This window comes from Chroicocephalus ridibundus, chromosome 8, assembly GCF_963924245.1.
Source record: "Chroicocephalus ridibundus chromosome 8, bChrRid1.1, whole genome shotgun sequence".
Classification (NCBI taxonomy): Eukaryota; Metazoa; Chordata; class Aves; order Charadriiformes; family Laridae; genus Chroicocephalus; species Chroicocephalus ridibundus.
The window spans coordinates 13,754,325-13,774,281 of record NC_086291.1 but is presented as its reverse complement, the minus strand read 5'-3'; the positions used below and the strand labels follow the sequence as shown (position 1 = coordinate 13,774,281).

At 36.9% G+C, this 19,957-nt stretch overlaps 2 protein-coding genes across 3 annotated transcripts in view; one reads left to right on the top strand and one right to left on the bottom strand.

Moving 5' to 3' along the window:
- ZZZ3 (zinc finger ZZ-type containing 3) overlaps positions 1–18,036 on the top strand; it is a 62,619-nt gene extending 44,583 nt beyond the window's left edge. The window contains exons 5-13 of one of the 2 annotated variants that reach the window (XM_063342931.1): positions 511–658; positions 744–859; positions 1,161–1,232; positions 1,410–1,511; positions 3,021–3,116; positions 8,371–8,523; positions 11,680–11,814; positions 14,471–14,571; positions 14,935–18,036. In XM_063342931.1, the coding sequence (XP_063199001.1) occupies positions 511–658; positions 744–859; positions 1,161–1,232; positions 1,410–1,511; positions 3,021–3,116; positions 8,371–8,523; positions 11,680–11,814; positions 14,471–14,571; positions 14,935–15,079 (1,068 nt within the window). In that variant the 3' untranslated portion in view covers positions 15,080–18,036. Of the gene's footprint in view, positions 1–510; positions 659–740; positions 860–1,160; positions 1,233–1,409; positions 1,512–3,020; positions 3,117–8,370; positions 8,524–11,679; positions 11,815–14,470; positions 14,572–14,934 lie in introns of both variants that reach the window. The other variant, XM_063342930.1, reaches the window with a different exon arrangement.
- Positions 18,037–18,175: 139 nt separating this feature from the next.
- Positions 18,176–19,957, bottom strand: part of AK5 (adenylate kinase 5) — a 96,810-nt gene continuing 95,028 nt past the window's right edge. The window contains exon 14 of the mRNA XM_063342932.1: positions 18,176–19,542. Coding sequence (XP_063199002.1) covers positions 19,432–19,542 — 111 coding nt within the window. The 3' untranslated portion in view covers positions 18,176–19,431. The remainder of the gene's footprint in view (positions 19,543–19,957) is intronic.

Below are 19,957 nucleotides of genomic sequence, written 5' to 3'. Positions count from 1 at the left end.
AGGAATGAGACTCTTAAGGTTGACCTTTAAATAAAGGCAGAAGAGAACAAAATCAGTGTAAAAATACACATTGATTTCTTTGATGGGAGGAGTTTAGGTTCATCAGATGACAAAACTTCGAGTCCTGTAGTTTTCTGTGTTAAGAAAGGTACAGGTCCTGGGAAAACAATACGTTTAAACAAAATAAAAGACAGATAGACAGTACTACGATATTGAAGTCAGAAACATCTCATTTCAACTGTGAAATACAGGCTTTAAAGTTTTATGCTCAATAAGCCATCATTGACCGTGCCGCTGCATATTTTATGCACTGTTGTGTATTATTCTTGAAAGACACCTTCTCCTTAAAAAGACTGTGTGTTGCATGGCACTTAAATTCTGATTTTGAATTCTGCTGTTAGCTAAAAAGTAGTATCAGGTTTTCGTAAGTTTTCAGGATTCATAGCATTTTGTTTGGATATACAGCAATTGCATTAAATACTGCTTTTCACTTTTCGCTCTTATTTTCAGGTTGATATGGGTCTTCCATATCCTCAGAGAGTTGTTCAGCTCCCTGAGATTGCCTGGGACCAATACACCACTAGCCTTGGAAACTTTGAGAGAGAATTCAAAAACCGAAAACGTAACAGTAGGAGAGTGAAGCTAATTTTTGACAAAGGTAAAAGGAAAGTGAGCATATGTTACAAGAAAGAAATGACCAGTGTGGAGGTTTAATAGTTCTTTTTTTGTGTTGCTTACAGTAGGTATACCTGCAAGACCAAAAAGTCCTTTGGATCCCAAGAAGGATGGAGAGTCTATTTCGTACTCTGTCTTGCCTTTAAGTGATGGTCCAGAAGGTTCTACAAACAGTCGTCCACAGGTAGTTGTTACAAAAGGAAAGATAAAATTTTACAAAATTTACTTTTTAATGTTTTTTTTTTAATATGGGTATGTGGGTAGTCTTAATTGTTAACTTCATATGTTAATGTTGGTGATGACATTTCATTCATGTATTCAAATCAGAGAACTTATTTTTGGTTTAGGCAAATTTTATTTCAAGTTTTCATGCATTTATTTGGTTTGGTTTTGGTTTTACTTAGGTAGAAAAAGGGTTAAAATCAAGTTATCCTAGCTGTACTTTTTCTAACATGTATTCCATTTTATACACTGTATTTGGGCAGATGATAAGAGGACGACTTTGCGATGAGACCAAACCTGAAACTTTTAACCAGCTGTGGACTGTAGAGGAACAGGTAATGGGAAACTTCCATTTTGTAGCTGTGTTAATATACATGAAAATAAAAGCAAATTGTGTGATAATGTGTAAAGGACTTAGAAGTTCAGAGTCACGTTTATGTAGATACTCATCTTTTGACAACTCATACCTCTACTAGGAAAGATGTATTATTTTTTTTTCCCTGTTGATTTAGAAAAAACTCGAGCAGTTGCTTTTGAAGTATCCACCAGAGGAAGTAGAGTCCCGACGGTGGCAGAAGATAGCTGATGAACTGGGAAACAGAACAGCAAAGCAGGTAACAAGTAAAACACTTGGAGAAGTGATCCCTTTCCTTGACCTTTTGGTTTGTTTTGTTTTTTAAAGCTTCTTAGGAAGCACTGATAAGTGTTGAAGAGAAACCTGGATACAGTCTCCTAAGCCTTGAGGGCTTTTTCTGGTAAAAAAAAAACAATTCATAAACTAAGGAATTAAAAAGGAGGGTTTATTTTTTGTAATGTTCATAATTAAAGCAATAAAACTTATTTTACTACAAAAAATAGTTGACTGCTTGGGATTGTTTGAGTGCTTGTGCTGTGGTAGTAGTGATGTCACTCACTGTTATCCTAGCAGTTGATACAGATTCACAGAAGATTTATTTGTAGATGTCTTTTTTTTAAAACAGCAATAAACAAAATTCAGTATCTTTTCAGTAATTACTTTTTCTTAAAAATGTAACAGCAGGGCCTGCATTTCACTAACAACAGTGCAACTCTTATTCTCAATCTCAAATACAGAATTTTAAAAGTGCCCCAAAGCCCATGACAAAGTTCCGAGAGCTAGTTGTTTGTTTAATTTATGTATGCATTTAATTCTATATGGCAAGTATAGTGACACCAACTGTTCTCAAACTGAGTTACATTTGAGTGCTGAACTTCCTGCACCTCAGTATTGTAGAATGGGCAGACACTGTAATACTCGCAGACAGAAAATTAGTTCTGTACCGGGTCCAAGATCCACAAAAGGACACAGATGTGGAGACACTGAGCATTTCTACATCTGACTTGTTCAGATTTTTCCCCTAAAATGACATAATTTCTCCATTTTGACCAGAAGTAAAAAATGCTGATATTCTGTGTTCACACTATTTTAATTTCTCCTATTTCAGTTCTACGCTTTCGGGTAAAAGTATACTTAAGTATTTCAATATACAAGATTATCTCATCTCTGATTGTATCTATACTTATACATATATTTCTCCATACCTGAAAAAATTAAAATATCGTAAAATGGTTTGGGTTGGAAGGGACATTAAAGATCATCTAGTTCCAACCCCTTTGCCATGGGCAGGGACACCTCCCACTAGACCAGGTTACCCAAAGTCCCATCCGGCCTGGCCTGGAACACTTCAGGGATCAGGCATCCACAGCTTCATCTGGTTTCAGTGCTTCCTTATTTCATAAATAAAATGTAGGAGTACGTTCTGTATGCTAACTATGCATAATATATCTGTCATTGTTAAGAAAGAAGTTGTTTAGCTTCAACAGGTAACAAACTACTAAAATTCTTTCCTTTCTATCACAATTTTAGCTCGATTTCCTGCGTACTTTTAAACAAGGGTAGGGTTTTTTCTAAAAGCGGTCAAAGTGTCAGGAGATCCTACAAATGCAGCATTGCAACATTAGGCAATGGTTGTGGAGTAGTTGTCACAAAGTAGAAAATGGGGATTTATTGTCCTTGCACCAATGTAGCAATGCTGGCAAAACTTTGAAGTGAAGGCTTGTTACATTTAATTTAACATTTAATTGTCACATGTTGTTTTTTCTAGGTTGCCAGTAGAGTGCAAAAATATTTTATTAAACTGACTAAAGCTGGTATTCCAGTTCCAGGAAGAACTCCAAACTTATATTTATATTCCAAAAAGGTGAGACAATATTACAGCGGAAATTCTGCATTTCTGTTTGCATTTCTGTGCAAATTGAGTCTAAGTCATTAATATTTTAAATGGATTTAAGTCTTGATTAGTGCTTTCTTACTAACTAATTCTATCTTGCACGTATTTCTTAATTAAGTCCTCTTTTCTTTTGTCTTTAGTACTGTAGAGTGAGTTGGGTGTTATTCTAGTTTCACATCAACATCTGTTAATTACCTCTCTATTGGATAATCTCAGGACATAAAGTTTCAGAAAAGAGAACACAGCAGTCAGATTGCAGGCTGAACTAACAGGGTTGAATGATTCGTCTTGGGGTGCTTTTTCCTCATTTGTAAGTTTACTGTAATTGATCTAAAAGAGCATAACGAAAACCCTGTTGGAAGAGGATAAGGAGGATCCTGGATCCTCCATTAAGCCCTTCTTGTAGATGGGGATGACATTAGTGTTCTTCCAGTCTTTTGGGACGTCCCCTGATCTCCACAACTTCCAAAGATTATGAGAGTGGTTTTGCAATGACGTCAGCCAGCTCTTTTAACCCCCTCAGGTGGATAGCATCAGAGCCCCTTGATATATAGGAGTCAAGCTCTCGTAATAGTTCATATACCAACTCAGCCTTCACTGACGGTGGGTCTGTGTTTGCATCAACCTGGATGTTTGCTCCCAAGGCCTGGGGCCCAACAGCGCTGGTAAAGACAGAGGTGAAGAAAGTGTTGGGAACCTCTGCCTTTTCAGTGTTGTTGGTGACTAATTCAACTCTCCTGTTTAACAATGGGCTGGTATTTTCCTTCTGTTTCTGCTTATTGTTCCACGTACCTCATGAACTCTTTTTTGTAGTTTTTTGACATCTCGGGCCAATTTAAATTCAAGCTGAGCTTTTGCTTTTCTAACTGCATCTCTGCACGCCCTGACAATGCCCTTGTAGTTCTCAACGAGTATTTGTCTGCTTTTCCATCTTTGGTATGCTTCCCTCTTGGTTTTGAGTAGACTCAGAAGCTCACAGGCAAGCCAAGGGCACTTTGTGCTCTGCCTGCTTCCCTTACCTTTAAAGGGGATGAACTGTTTTTGTGCTTCTGGGAGAATGTTCTTGAAAAACTCCCAGCACTTGGTAACTCCTTTATCCTCCATGGAAACTTCCTGTGGAATCCCTCCCAGCTGAGTGAACTGAAGTTTGCTCTTCTAAAATCTAAAACCTTTGTCTTAGTGCTAACCTTCAGCGTTCTCAGCAGGATCCCAAACTCCACAATATTGTGATCGCTGCAGCCAAGGCTACCACTAATCAAGCAGGTTTTCTTGGTTTGTGAGTAGCAAGTCGAGCAGTGGCTCATTCCTAGTTGGCACATCTAAGATTTGGATGAGGACGCAGTCCTCTATGCATTCCAGGAACTTTATGGATGACATGTGAACTGCTGTATTGTTCTCCCATCAAATGTCTGTGTAGTTGAGTTGTCCGTAAGAACCAAGTTCTGTTGACCCAAAGCTTGCTTAAGTATTGCTTCATCGGCCTTACTGTCTTGGTTTGGAGGTTGGTAGCAGGTATCTACATTAAGATACTCCTTGGAGATGACCTCTCTGATCTTGACCCAGAGGCATTTGATCTTGGAATGGATAAGAAAAGAATATGGTGTTGAGAAATCTTGTTAATTTGCAAATGAAAAGATAACATTTCTGTGCAGAATACTCATATGTTTTGATTTAAATACGTAGTACTCTTGGGCACTAATAAGGACCCTAGACATCTGAAGAGGGCAGTCTCAGGTTTTATGGAAGTTTTGTTTGTTGGGGTTTTTTTTGTTACCATTGTGTTTACAGAAGTTCTTTAAAATCTGTTACAATGGCATTTTGTAGAGTAACATTACTTTTTTGCATCTGGGTGTCCATGATGTTTTCCGATTAAGAATAGAATAAGCCTTACATTGCTTCTGCAAAAAGGCAGATTTGCAGATTTAGTCCTGTGAAAGGTTGGGAAAAAAGTCACTGCCAGAGGAGCCTGATAGAAAGATCTACCACAGCTCATCTCTAATGATTTAAAATGTTACACACACACACTCCCAAGTTGTCTCCTAGTATTCTCTGAAGTTACTGCAAACAATGACTGCTCGTATCAGAGGCTTTCTGGCTTGCCATCCATCATGGTAACGCTCTATAAACAGAGGCAGGGAAGGTGCAGGCATCTCACTGTCTGGTGCCTTGTCTATTGGAAAAGCACTTCCTGGCAGAAGAACCAAAAAAGCAGATGGAAACATTGGTACATTAAATACTGTGGTGAGATTTGTCTGTTAGAACTCTAAATTACTTGTACAGTTTACCATACTTCGGGGATGATTTCAAAAGGGGTTGAAAATTTAGGTTTGAAAATTATAATCCTTTGAGCTCTTTGTTTGGAAAGACTGTTACTACAGAAAGTGAGCAATGCTGCCAGGCAGCAGATCACTGTATGTGATAAATAATGGGAACATTAATCAGTAAATGTGGGGCATGTTAACTGTATTTTTCACTAATTTGAACAGTGATCCATAAAGTTCGTTAACCCCTCTGATATGCATACAAACAGAGCATAACAAAGAGCGAAACATATTTTTTATAAAATTTTGAACATTCTCATACTACAATGGTAATGCTAGCGTCCTACAGATTTTTCTTAAACTTACGTGTAGAACAAATCTAATACTTAACGTCTGTTTTTTCAGTATGATTCATATCCTTATTACCAAGTCATAAGAGTAAGGTCATTGTGCCCTGGTTTGGTATTAAGGTAGCGTTTCCGTTTCATATTTGTATCCTACGTAAGCAGTACAGCAGATGAAAAGATCAAACAAATAGCGTATGTGGGGGAATTGAGCTCTCAGTCTGCTAATATAGCTGTCTACTTACAGCACAGATTGACAGCACTGTAGCAGGCTGTAGTCATTCCCAAATCTCCACTGCAGATAACATAATGTGGCAGAAAGGAAATGCACGAGGTATCGGAAGCCTGTCCTTGTTTTGGTACTGAGTATGCACATACGCTTCAAACTGTGGTATCTGCTTTATTGCCAGTAATAGAAACATGAAAATTGGGTGCTGATACTGAAATCACATGTCTATGGGAGAATAAAAACCATAGATCTATTTAATGTAAATAATTGTGTCAAAAGAGGTGCTTCATAAGAAGGTACTTGCATTTCTCCATGGGATTGCCTAGGATGCTTTTTTAAAATGGTTACTGGGGAGGTGAGAACCTATTCAGTTCTTGAACATCTTGTTGAAGTTACTGTGTGTATCTCCTCGTATGGCATAATGTCTCTTCTGATAAGTGATACAGGAAATTAAACAGGATGCATCAGTTTATTTTCCTGTATAACCATCATCTGCTACTGGTGAAAATAAAACTGAATCAGAGATTTAGGACTCTGGTATTCAGTTCTTCAGTTATGGCTTATCATTTTCAATTTAATGCTTATATAATATCATTAGTGCACCTGCTTTTAAGCTTAATCCAGAAGATGCATTTCCCACAGGAAAAATGATTTTTTTAACTGTCTGCTTTTATGTAGTATTTTAGTTCATTCTTCACCAGAAGTAGAATCATGTTAAAAAGAGAATTCAAATCCATCCTCAGTTAAATTCCTAGGTCATAACTGTATGCGTAACAGTGCTACTATTTCAGCATAAACAGTTTTCCTTCTTGACTTCCAGGTCTAGTATTGAATGCAGATCTGTTTTCTATTAAGAGAAAATTTAAATCACTGTGTCAGCTCAAGCTGAAATACTGTCTAACCTTATAAATGGGAGTATTTTGGAGGGGTTGAAATCTTAAAGGAAACCAGAAGAGCAGCAAAGCACAGGAAGTCAGTGATCATAAGGCAGAAGGTGGAAAAATTCAACATAATGGATAGTACATTAATCTTAGAACAAAATGTTCATTTTTATTCTATGCACTGTAGTTCTTTCTGCAGATCTGAGGTGCCGGCTTGCAATCGTTACTACAGACTTCATCTCTTCCCTTAAGAGCGAATGGGGCTAGTCTCAGTTCCTTGTTATGCTTCTGTCTGTCACATCTAAGATAATTTGTGTGATTTTTGCCTTTAATTTTTTAACTGTGCACAAACTGTAAAATAATGCTAGATCCCTCTTTAGAGGTTCAATCCATCTTTACAGATAAGTAGTTCTATTATAGTCTTACGGGGTATAGCTGATTTAGGAACCTTTGGGATAAAAAGTCTTGTGTAAAAAGAGAAAGTATTAACTACTGTAAAAATTCCTTATGCTTTATCTGTATGACAGAAGCTAGGCACAGTGTAAGACAATCCTCTCTTTTACAATTATCAAAAAAAGCACTTTTCATACTGCTGGATTTTGGTTCACACTTTAAATTGAGGAATGTAAGATTTGACATTGAAGATGTCAAAATGCTGGACTGGAAAGTAGTGAAGTAAAAAGCTGAGTCAGTTTCATTCACCCGAAATTCTTCTCTTTTTTTGTTATTTAATATTCTTCCATGGGGAATAACTAATAGGGGTTGAGTGCCTTAAAGTAATCTATTTTAAAGCTGTACGCATGCTACACCTTCAGACAGCATTAAAGTTGAAAGGTTTTAGATATACACTACTGGAGTAATTTATCTCATCTGATGTTTTTTACGTTCCTTTTCCAGTCAGTGGCAACGAAAAAGAACCTTCAGAGAGCAATTCTTTCTAACTCTTAGAAACCTCTTTTATGGTGGAATGAATCGCCTTTTCTCTCTCTGGACTAGGAAAGAAGTCTGGACAATTAGCCGAGACTTAGATTATCTAAGGCACAAATTAATACAAGAAGTTGATGATAAGTGTCAAGCATAGACTGGTCTCTTGGATCTTGGACCCATGTGAAAAGACTTCTTTGTTTAGTCTTGCATTCGCACCATTCATGACTTTTGGAAGTCTTTTAATATCTTTGCACTTTGGTTCTCAGTCTTCAAAACAGCTTTCTTTTCTGTTTTTCTATTGTTTGTCTCATTTATTTAGATGGTAGGGTTTTTATAGTAAGGGCTCTTTTTTACTGGGTCCTTACCAAAGAAGTGTTGCACTGGTCATCTGATTTCACTTGTTATGGGGGAGAAAAACTCCAGCTGTATGAGGCTCTGATAGAGAGGTTTAACTAAAAATAATCGGAAAAATGATAGACTGTTCAGTGCAAAAGAGCAAATTTCTGGCAGGGTTTTAGCAATGAGGATTACTTAAATAATAGCCAAAGAATGTTTTTAAAAATTATCATTTTTTCACTGTAGTCATCAAGTAGACGGCAGCATCCTTTAAATAAACATCTTTTCAAACCTTCAACTTTCATGACATCTCATGAACCTCCTGTTTATATGGATGAAGATGATGACAGATCCAGTTTTCACAGCCATATGGATACTGCAGCAGAAGAGGAAGTATCGGTATGTCATTTTAATCACTCAGAGAATGTCTTGCTTACTGTCATTTTAACCTTGTTTAATGAATAATATGAGGACTGAGCATCTTTGCCATAAAATAAATAACATCAAGTAAGTATTAAATTGTGGTAAGATTAATGAGCAATTTTGAATTATACATACATAATTAATATAAAGGCCCATAACTGCAGAAAATTTAGACCAATTCAGAAAGGAAGTATGTAAAACAAGTAATAAACAGTTTTGTTCTAAAACGGATCTAAAAAGTTTTAGTTGGCTGTTTTCAGAAAGCGATCTGACATGAGATCAGTTTGAAAATCATATAAACTACGTAGTTACGATTCTGGTTAAAGATGTGTCGTATTAGAAAAGTTACATAGAGCCCTGGTAAAATTTGAATGCTATTGGCACCATTGCTTTTTTTCCTCCTTCACTGGCTGAATAAATTATGGTGGTTTTTTTGTTTTTGTTTTTTTTAAATATGCTTTGAAGCGTGAACTAACAGACTGAGTCATCAGCCAGGAAATGTATGTGTTTTTAGAGGCAAATTCTAGCAGACATCCTAACCCACAGTATTATTACATCACGTAGTGTTCCACTTTTCCTAATTTATCACATGCGATAATACTACAAGAATTTAAACATACGTCTTTCCTACTTCCATATAGAGGGACTATATCCTAACACTGGGATGCTGGGCACGATTCACAGCTGGTGTGAATCACTGTGGCTTTACTGCGCTTAGACTGAAGAACCTGAAGTGTTAATTTTTTTTTTGGTTGGTTGGTTTTTTTTTTGTTGTGAGCCTAGTGACATCTTTTGTGTGAAAAGCTTGTTGCATAACAGAAGTATTAAGGCCACCCAGTATAAGTCCATTCATTTTCTTTATGGACTTTTTTACATGCATTTACATTTGCATACAAAAGACTCTGATGGTCTTTTGGTTCATCTACAGACATTCCTAATAACTTTGCATATTCCAATAAGAACCTTAAAAGAAAAAAAATGTATAAAAGAAAGAAAAATGCATATTAGAAGAGATGCAGATTACTGTTACTTATCTCAATGGAATTGGTTTTGAGCAAACAGTCTTTCATTCTGTATTGTTTTTAAATACATATTAATACATATTAATTTAATATTAATTAAATATTACATATTTAATACATATTAAATACATATTAAATACATATTTTCTAACTGTTCTGAATATTTCCCTGAAATCTTTTGGTTTTGCTATGGTGTCCTAACTCTAATAAATATAGGCACCATAAATTAACTGGGATTTATTTTAATTTGGGTAGAAGTTGCTGATTTACTTTTTTGCAGTGATGATGGTGGACTTGTGGCCTTTCTTTTTCTTCTTTTTTTTTCCCTCCTTTTTTTTTTTTTTTTTTTTTTAAATTTGGCTTAAGTCTTTTCTTTCTTCACGAGTGCAGCATTTCCAGATGGATATATTTCTGGCTTGCAGTAATGTAGAAAGACATAGGTGAGCTCAGTTGCCAAAAAGATCCCCATTATCAGTGTAAAACAGAAGCAATTTGGAAGAAAAAGGAGATCATGAACTATATTCAAAATGAACGTACAGGATTCTGTTCTACTGTTAAAAGTCAGGTCTCTTAGCGACAGTCACTGTCTTGAGAAAAATACTGTGCATCGGCATGGCGGAGAAGAGATTCAGTGTAGCAAGAAAATTATAGGAAAGGTTTACTTTTGAGTTCTTCACAGTGGAAGTACCAGGTGCTGTTCCCCTGTAAAGACAAAAGATTTTGCCTGGATATTACCAGTCAGCTTGACTGAAAAATTGTTTCAGTAAAAATGAGTTATTCTCAAGCGAAGACTCTCTATTCCCAACAGAGCGAATTTACTTTTGAGTTACGATTACTTCATTTTGTGAGTAGTCTAATTATTCTAGAATACAACTACTTACTATTCCAGAATGAAGCGTCTGCGCAGGGAGCTACTACAGGGAATTTTATTCAATATACAGTTATTTTGTGCCAGGCAGTTTTTCTCAGAAAACCTTTTGAGATTTGCATGGAAGGTGAATCCCTGTTTTATATTAAGAGAATGTAGCTTATCACCACACCATTTAATCGTGTCATTTAACCTTGATTTTTCTGTACATTTGCAGTATAGTCCTTTATATAGGTTCAAAATCACAATTAAATAATCAGTAAGGCCTTTAGAAATTTAACACTAACGTGGAAGCCTCTTTCCCTCGCTTCCTTTAATAAACTTACTAAATAATACAGATTCTTTAATTCTCATGGATTCGTAAAAAGAAATTGAAATTATATGTGTAGGCTGCATTAGAAAACTTTTATTATTATTGTGTAGTTGTTTTCCGTAGATGAACATTCCTGCGAGTATAGATTCTGAAAACTGCTCTACGTCAATAAAGACTTGTCATCTTTGAAAACAGCTGACATCTACCCAGTGCAGCTGCCACAATTAAATAGCCATCTTGAAACAGGCATCTGAATTAGAATGAGAGCTTCTGTCTTTTCATGACATAGAGGTCCTCAACCTTTGTTCAAGAAAATTGGATGAGAAAACGCAGAAATGGTGTGTTTCTTTTAAAAAGAGAGAACCGGTTGTTATAAATCTCTGGCAAAGCTGTGTGCACTAGCCTGGAGGGAGACAAACTTTTTCATAATTTAGGAAAAATAGCAATCTGTTTTCTTAAGCTGTTAAGAGACAACATGAAGTAAAGGGATGAAGGAGTTGGATAACTCTGAGACTTGCAACTCTTCCAGTCATGAAATGATGCTTCTCGTCACTTTTTATCCTTACAGGTAAAGGTGAAAAGTTAATGCTGTTAAGATTGACTGTCTTCAAATAAAAAATACATATAATGGAAGCTTGGTCCTGTCTTGATTTACGGATCTTTTAAAGATCTGTATTGATGATGGTTTTTTGTTTTAATGCAAATAATAAAGTGTAAATAATACAAAATAAAATGTAAGTTAGCTGTATGCACTGTTTTGTGCTATGTTTTTAAAAATAATTTCCCAGTATGTTTCTTAGTTAGAATATATTGCCAGCATTTTCTCAAAGGTAATTAATCATACATAGTGATTTATGGAATATATGCCTTACTAGTTGTTATATTCCTAAAGTAAAGAATGTTTCTCATTTATTTTTAACCACGAACAGGATGAAGAGAGTATTCCAATAACATATCGAGAGTTACCTGAATACAAAGAACTGTTAGAGTTTAAAAAATTGAAGAAACAGAAACTCCAGCAGATGCATGCAGAAAGTGGATTTGTGCAGCATGTGGGATTCAAGGTGAGTTTAAGAGATATTCTGCTGTTACTCAGTGGATTGTAGAAGTTTTCAAAGATAACATGGTTTGGATTTCCTAAAAAGGCTTTGTTTAATATAGCAAGTTTGGTTCCTTAATTCTTGTTCACTCTGTCTGCTTTCTCTCATTTTCTTTAATAAAAACAATGTAGGTAATTAAATCTTTCTGGTATTTCAGGTTTCACTGAATACAGATATTATATGAAAATTAGGAAGTGTACTGTCTTTTTCTCATTTGTATTTTGAAAATACAGCTCTAGAGCCAGATTAAATCATTACAGAATTCCATTTGCCACTACACTCTGTTTTGACCGTGATTCATTGATGATGATTCTCTGATTATGAATTTGGAGTCATTTTGCCTCCACCAAAGAGGCCAAAGAAGGGACAAAGATTTTTAATGAGAACAGAAATAAATTAATACTTTTGTTGCTTTGTAGCACCTTCCTAATCCTATCAAGTAATAACTTGCAGAAGTTGAAGCAAGGACACGAACCAATTGTTATGTGAAATTAAGAAAATAAACATTAAATAATGTATTGTCCCAGTATCAATTATTAATAGGCAGCAAGAAAGAAAGGGCATTCTCTAAATTATATTGTCTGGTTTGCGCGGGATTTTCTGTGTAACTGGTTGCTATGTTGGAACAGTTTCTTCACCTTGCTTAGTATTATGCAGCTAGATTTATTTACTAATGCCCATTTATATACCAACGCAAAGATATTCAGTTTAAAGTTCAGTTCAAAATGACTGGAAAATTAAGACAAACTCGTTAGTTGACATTGATGGACTTAATCATGGTGTTAGACCACCAGGGCACTTTTTATTTTTGCCCCCCTCCCAGCCACCCTCCTCCCCTTTTTTAAAAAAAAAATTAGCATGGTGTGTTTGGTTTGAGGTTTTTGGGTTTGGGTTTTTTGTTTTTGTTTTGTTTTAAGTTAGTGTTTTCTTCCCCCAAATTCAAAACTTTTGACCAGACCTCTAGGGAACAAACTAGTTGGTTTTTCTGCATAAAATTACTCCGAAAAGCAAATTGGCATTATGCAGTGTCAGGCATTCAAAGTTTGAAAGTTTCTTTGCAATCTGAATGTGATTTTTGTTATGCATTATAGTAAGCTATGAAGTTACATAATTATATACTATTTTCCCTCGGGGGTGCTGCCTCGCTCAGTGCACGGGCTGGACGGAGCCCGCCTAATAAGCAATCATTCAGAACACTTCTGGTTCTGCATGGCCTTCAGCCTCATTTACTACACATTATTCACACTCTGCTTTGAATATTGAATTATTGAATCCCTCGTGGGCTTTTTATGGCTTTCATTGCTATAATATCAGAGCACTTTGCAAATACTTTTTTTTCCTTAAGAAATGAAAGGCATGATATTACTTTTGTTTCACAGGGGAAAGAGAGGGAAGCTGGAGCACAGAAATTAAGGTCAAGGGCTTCCACTATCTTGGTTCTCAAATTGTGATAACTGGAACCAATTTTTTTTTTTTTTTTTTTTTTAAGTATTTAGCATTGTACTGAACTTGGTATTTTCAGAGAACATCCCTGAGTATGCTTAGTCCCTCCTCGTTATCAGCCCTCAAACTCTGAAAGCCCTCTGTGGAAGGAAGGGATACAGCTGTGACAAATCTGTAAGGTGTAAAGTGTTTGTAGCTCTGAGTGGATTAGTGGTGTCCGGGGACAAGCTGCTCTGTGAGCGGGTTTCACAGATGCTGTGAGAGAACTTCAGGTTCCAAAGGAGGATGAGCTAGGGGAGCACAGGCTTTTTCCCCACATTTCCCTTTTCAGTCCTGTCTCTGCAGCACTCTTCAAAGTTAAGATTTTTTGAAACCACCTCCTTGCCTCCACGTTGCATTTTCCAGCTTTTCTTTTTTTATCAAATATCTTTCCATTTCTGCCCCTCCTTTTTACCATTGTGAATTTGTCATCTGGTCTGGATGTTTCATTTGTACTTTTTTTCGTCCTCTTCATGCCACACTCTTCTTGCAGCTAGCTGTTGTTGTGTTGTTCCTGGTTCTTTCCAGGGGATTAGTTCTTGCCTTCTTGCTCAGCTTTAGTTTTAGACTCGTGTTCCCTTCCCTGAATACGCTGTCCCGCTTCCTTCCCAGCCACCTGGCTTTTCGTCCCAGCTCACCTATAATGTGAGTGTGAATCGGTCTGAGCTGTCGTGTCCTGATCTGCAGCCCATCAACAGCCTCCCAACGGCCTTTATTGGTCTAGTCTCAGCGCTTTCTTCTGCCATGGAAAGAGAATCTCTAGGTAGACATTTCACACGGCTGGACTTAAGCTATAGATGGAAACATCACGTTCGTGTATTGTGTCGCAGCAGTTCTTGCAGCCATGGGAGGATAAGCAGTGACAGGACTAGGTCTGCTTTTGTTGAGGAGAATAATGTCAGTATGGAGCATCTGGGGAGTGGGAAGCAAAGCAAGACAAAGATTAATCAATCCTGAGGGCTCTGGAGGGCCTCTCTGTAGTATGACGACTTCTTTATCCACGAATACATCATGGTCTGTGATGAGAAGAATTCAGCTGTGTGGGCTAGTAACAGACCTCTGCGTGTTGGTGTATGCCGCTACGAAGGTTAGTGATCACAGCTGCTGGTTTTTCAATGCTCTTTCATCTGCTTCACAGTGTGATAACTGCGGAATTGAACCTATCCAGGGTGTTCGGTGGCACTGCCAAGACTGCCCTCAAGAAATGTCCTTGGATTTCTGTGATTCTTGTTCTGACTGGTGAGCAGCATACGCTTCTACTTGTTATTTGTAATTAGCTAGAATATCTCTGTGTGGCTAAATCGCTGCGTACGTGGGAAGTCTTTGCTCCAGCATAGAACAGATCTCCTGGGTTGGGTGAAGTGGAAGATACTTCAGCATATATTTGTGGGAGATACATTTTGTAAGCGTGTTCTGGATGTATACTTTTTTTTTTCTTAATACAGTGGACAGATAGGTTTGGTACTGTTAAATAGTGGGGGAAATTGTGAATTAATTGTATCAAATGTGGTATGAATCTGTTAATATGATCGCTGTTTCTGAAAGTTAAAGATAAGGAAAATATTTGACTTTTAAACTGTTATCTTTTTCTTTCCCTTGCAGTCTGCATGAAACAGAGATTCATAAGGAAGATCATCAGTTAGAACCTATTTACAGAGCAGAGACATTTTTAGACAGAGACTACTGCATGTCCCAGGGCACCAGTTACAATTATCTTGACCCAAACTACTTTCCAGCAAATAGATGACATGGGAAGCAGATCTACCATCTTGGGCTTACTATCCTCTTTGAAAAATAACAATGGCACCATTGTTAATTCTGTGCACATTTTGGAAAGACTCTGCTTTCCCTGAAATGTCGCTCACAGCATGACAGCTTCCTGGGTGTACTTGTCAAACTACAGCTTTGAGCTGTCATGGTTCTAGATCACTGAACAGCAGCTGAACATTCCTAGTGTGCGGAAGGTTTCACTGGGAGACTTTTCTTTCACCACATTAGTCATTTTTAGGTGGTGAAGCTAAACACAAAAGAAAAACATACAAAAGGGTGAGCCAGAAATGAGAGCACACATTAAAGATAGAGTAAATTCCAAAGGCTTTGAGGAACTTGGTTATAATGAGATCCAGAGGAGATGAAGTATTTATATAAAAACAGTTTAGTAGCTTGCAGTTTTGTTGTGAAATAGTTTTCAGCACAGTAACTGACTTCTTTAGGCAAGGTTTTAACCAATGACAGTGTTTGCTTCTAGGATGTACTCTAAAAAATACTCACTGTCTCAGCGATGGTTGGTTACAGGCCTTTATTAAATCGGAGCTGCTTAATCACATTGACTCTCAATTTTTTTTAATTTTTTTTTTTTTTTTTTTTAACCACGATGAACTCTATTTACCAACAGTGAAGCACTACAGGGGGCAACTGTGGCATTGCTTCCTTAACCAGCTCATGGTGTGTGAATGTTATAAAATTGTCACTCAGATATATTTTTTAAATGTAATGTTATATAAGATGATCATGTGATGTGTACAAAATATGGTGAAAAGTGCCAGTGGTAGTAACTGTGTAAAGTCTCTAATACTCAACATTAACTCCTTTAAAATAAAATACACAGCCTTCTGCCTCTGTATTTGGAGTTGTTAGTGCAACTCATCAAAGAAAACTGCCTAATATAAATCATATATATGGTAATAATTTTTCCTCTTTTGTAGTCTGCACAAGATCCATGAAAGATTGTATTTTTATTACTATTTAAACAGTGATTAAATTTAGCCTGAGCAGTGAGCAAGGGTTCACATGCATTCTTTTATACTGCTGGATTTTGTTGTGCATCATTTAAAACATTTTGTATGTTTCTTCTTATCTGTGTATACAGTATGTTCTTAATAATGTTCAATTGTCAGGAGAACTGTGAGAAATAAACTATGTGGATACAGTCTGTTTATATATAGAATGCTTGCTGTGACTTCCTTTCCGTGTAGTTCTGACTTTTTAATCCAGATGGAAAACATTAAAAGGACATTTTAATACGGCATACAAATATTCCCTATGCAGACCTGCAAGATGCCCAGCGCCTTCTCTGCCGTTAATTCCCTGGGAACCGATGGTGCTCTGCGCCTTCCAAAATACGCTGCGCCTTTAGCATTTCAGTTTTCTCATATCTTCCTCACAGACTCCTCCTCTTCAGACCGCAGAAAATTCAGATTTTAGTAGCCTTGGTACACTGTATACCATTGTCTGAGAAGCTTTGTAATTACTGTGAGATATTTTAGTTAATATATTTTCTATTGAAATGTATAGCTTGTGATTCAGAAACACTTGCTTATTTTATAACTGTAATAGACTGCCAGTTGCTTTGAAACTTGAATACTCAAGAGTAATTAGCTAGAAAAGAAACCTATTTGACTTAAAAAGATGGCAATAAGAAGGATAATTGGCTGGCTGCACCTAACAACTTTAATTATAAACTGATCAGTATTAAGTTTTGCAATAAATTCGGGTGTAGTTATTTTGTGCTTCAGAAAAAAGGAATTTTAAGCGTTTCATCTATGTAGAAGGTAATGCAGTACAGTTACTAAAACACTGAGCAAGTATCATATGTAGATATATCTCATATCTAGTATACTTAGATAAATTAATAAACCTTAAAAAAATACAAAAATTCACATGATGTACTTTAGTTTTTAATTGGAAAAGATACTGCTGTGAGAGGCTCTCTAGTACGATAAAAATTGTGCTTTCCACATCATTGCTGCTGTTTACAGGAAGGCAGAGTTGGGGAAGGTGTATTATCAGGGAGAGAATCTGCGGTAATCTTTGTTTTCTGTTGATAGCCTGAAAAAATTACTAGAAGGAAATAACGAGAGAACATTAGTGAAAACATGATGTAAGTGCAACTATTCAGTCATCAATTTAGGATAGGCTTGGGAAGAACAAAAAGCCCTGGTATAATTTGAACGAGATCGGAAGCAGAAGCAGAATTTCAAGTCTGAATCACCCAAGAAAGAAGTGTCTTGGATAAGTCCTCTTTTTATTGAATATGTATAAATATTTATATTTCCATATGCATGCATATACAGCTATTTCTCTTGCATACATTATGAACATATGCCAATAGATACCTAATGCACATACACCCAATCAAGCATGGGAATTTTTTTGTTTTGTTCCACAGAAAAGACCAGAAGAAGCAGAAAGAAAAATTAAACTGAAAAACTGTATGTTAAATAATTTTTGTAATTTAATTAAAAAAAAAAAAAGCAGCTGATTATTGCCTTTGTTCCCATCCCGCACAAATATGATGCTCCACACGTTTTAACTTATGTTGTAATTAGATGTAATAAAAAAATACTCCGGAAAACCTACCCAGGTGAATTTGCAACTTCATGGTAACTCCAGAATATTTTGCCTTTTTATTTTAAATACTGCAGCAGGCAGCTGCTAGTGCTTCAAGGCTCAGGTTAGAAAAACCTGCCTTCTCAAGCCGATGCATTAGGAAAGTCTCTCGCTTAAAGCCGTTGTACTGCAGACGTTACCGGGCACTAAATGGCACCGGTCTGGAGCTGGAGAAGCACTTCCTAGAGCGTCAGAGGTAAAATGTAGGCTATAAAGGGACCCGGGAAAGAAGGAACATCCAGGATGTGAAGGATGAGAACATATCTAAACCAGTCCCTTAAAAAATAATCGAATTAGCGTTTACAGGGCGAATGCCGAGGAAGAAAAAAGAAACGGAAGGATCCGCCCTGACTGGAAAAAGGACACACTCTGTAAGCGTGCTGATCTGAGCTATATTTTCAAGTCATGTACTGTGCTTTAAAAAGGATTAAACCCACCAATACTGTAACAGAAATCATTACTCCTCATTTTTTACATGTTTTATTTGTATTATGTCTTCATTACAAGAAAGGTAACTTTAAAAATACAAATCTGCCGCATAAAGTACAACTTTGACAGTAAGAGCAATCATGCAACCCACTTCGACTGTGAATTCATCCAGCAGTTCCAACAAAAGGATGCAATTACTTTACAGGAATGTCAAACAAGCTTTTATTTAGCTATCAGAATACCAAAAAACTCCACAATATTTTGGTTAACCTAATGGAAATATGGTATGATTTTTACAGACTTTTTTGCAGACATTACAGATATAAATGGCTTACTAAAGATGCAAGCAATAGGAATCAAATAATCCCTGACATTTTCCTTCCCCTCCCCCCCTTCCCCCCCCAAAAAAAAAGTTTTGGCAATGCCCGTACAAGACAACAGATGATGATCTGAATTTTGCATTTGAAATACTTCCAAAGTATGACTTAAAAGACATCTTCATACATTCTGGCTCATAGTCAACTTTAAATGTAGACTTTGATTAGTACAGTAAAACCGCTGTTAATATGCATAATTACTGGATTGCACATTTAACTATACAAGACAATCATTATTTTCACCTCAGCTCACAAAAGTGGGAAGCCGTCATTCATAATGCCCTACGATTCCCAGCAGAAGACAAGGCTGTCCCAGAAATGGCGTCTGCTCCACCGTACGGGACTGACAGACTTCCACAATATTCACCCCTATCTTCAAGTCATTTTTCTGGCTGTAACGGTGTCCTGGGGACACGTAAAAAGTTTATTTTAACTTCTAGCTCGAGTAATTCCGGCTGTCTTAGAGCCGCGTGTAACCCAGGAACAAGCTAAGTGATACCCCAGAAATTCATACTGTTAATTAAAAGAAAATAATAACCCATGGGAAACTTGTGTGCAGTATTCTTAATATGCCAAATGGCGAATGATGTGGCTGAAGAGCTCGCTGCTGGCCAGGCACTGTCTGACTTCCAATGGAACGTATGAGGTGATGGAATGCAAACCAGAGCTGCTGTTCCCCATGCTGCTTTGAACGACCAAGAACACAATATACAGTTCTTAGTGCAGAGTTAGCGTACAGACCGCTTCCTACCGAGTGTATTGTCAGAACAGAGAAAACAGATTTCATCTAAAATAACATACCACATGCACAAATTCCAGCCGCCTCTCAAGAAAGCAGTATTGCTTTGAGCAGCGCTGTCACCGTGACTGTCAAGTGCACGTGAGGTGAGGCTGTAACACGCCGTTATGGCGTTTCCGTTGAAAAAGAAATTGCTGCCTCTTCCTTTTTCAGAAAAGAGTCAATTGTCTTGCAGATTTCCAGAAAAACATCCTCCTGCGTTCCTTCTGCATCAACCTGTGAAGCGGGCAAAGAACATCAGTTTTGATTGTTACAAAGAATTACTCCAGAATCTAAATGCTGACACAAAAAACTCATCCAATATAAAATAAAAGTTGTTCTGTTTCATGTTAAAATGCTGCTAACGTAGAGGAGCAGCTTCCATAAACCGAATTATTCACCGTGTTTACACAGATTCATGTGAGAAGATTCTGGAGGCTCCATCGTCTGGAGCAAAGTGCATGAATCAAATGAGGGAGCTGAAGCTCCTTCTCCTAAGTATTCAGGTTTTAAAGCACAATTACACCTTTAATACGCAGAACAGTTTCCAAAGATTTTTTAAAACTATTTTAATACCTTCCAAAAGAAACCTAATAGAATAACTTTGATATCATATTGTTAATGAGATGAACAGCACTGACTTGTTAATTTG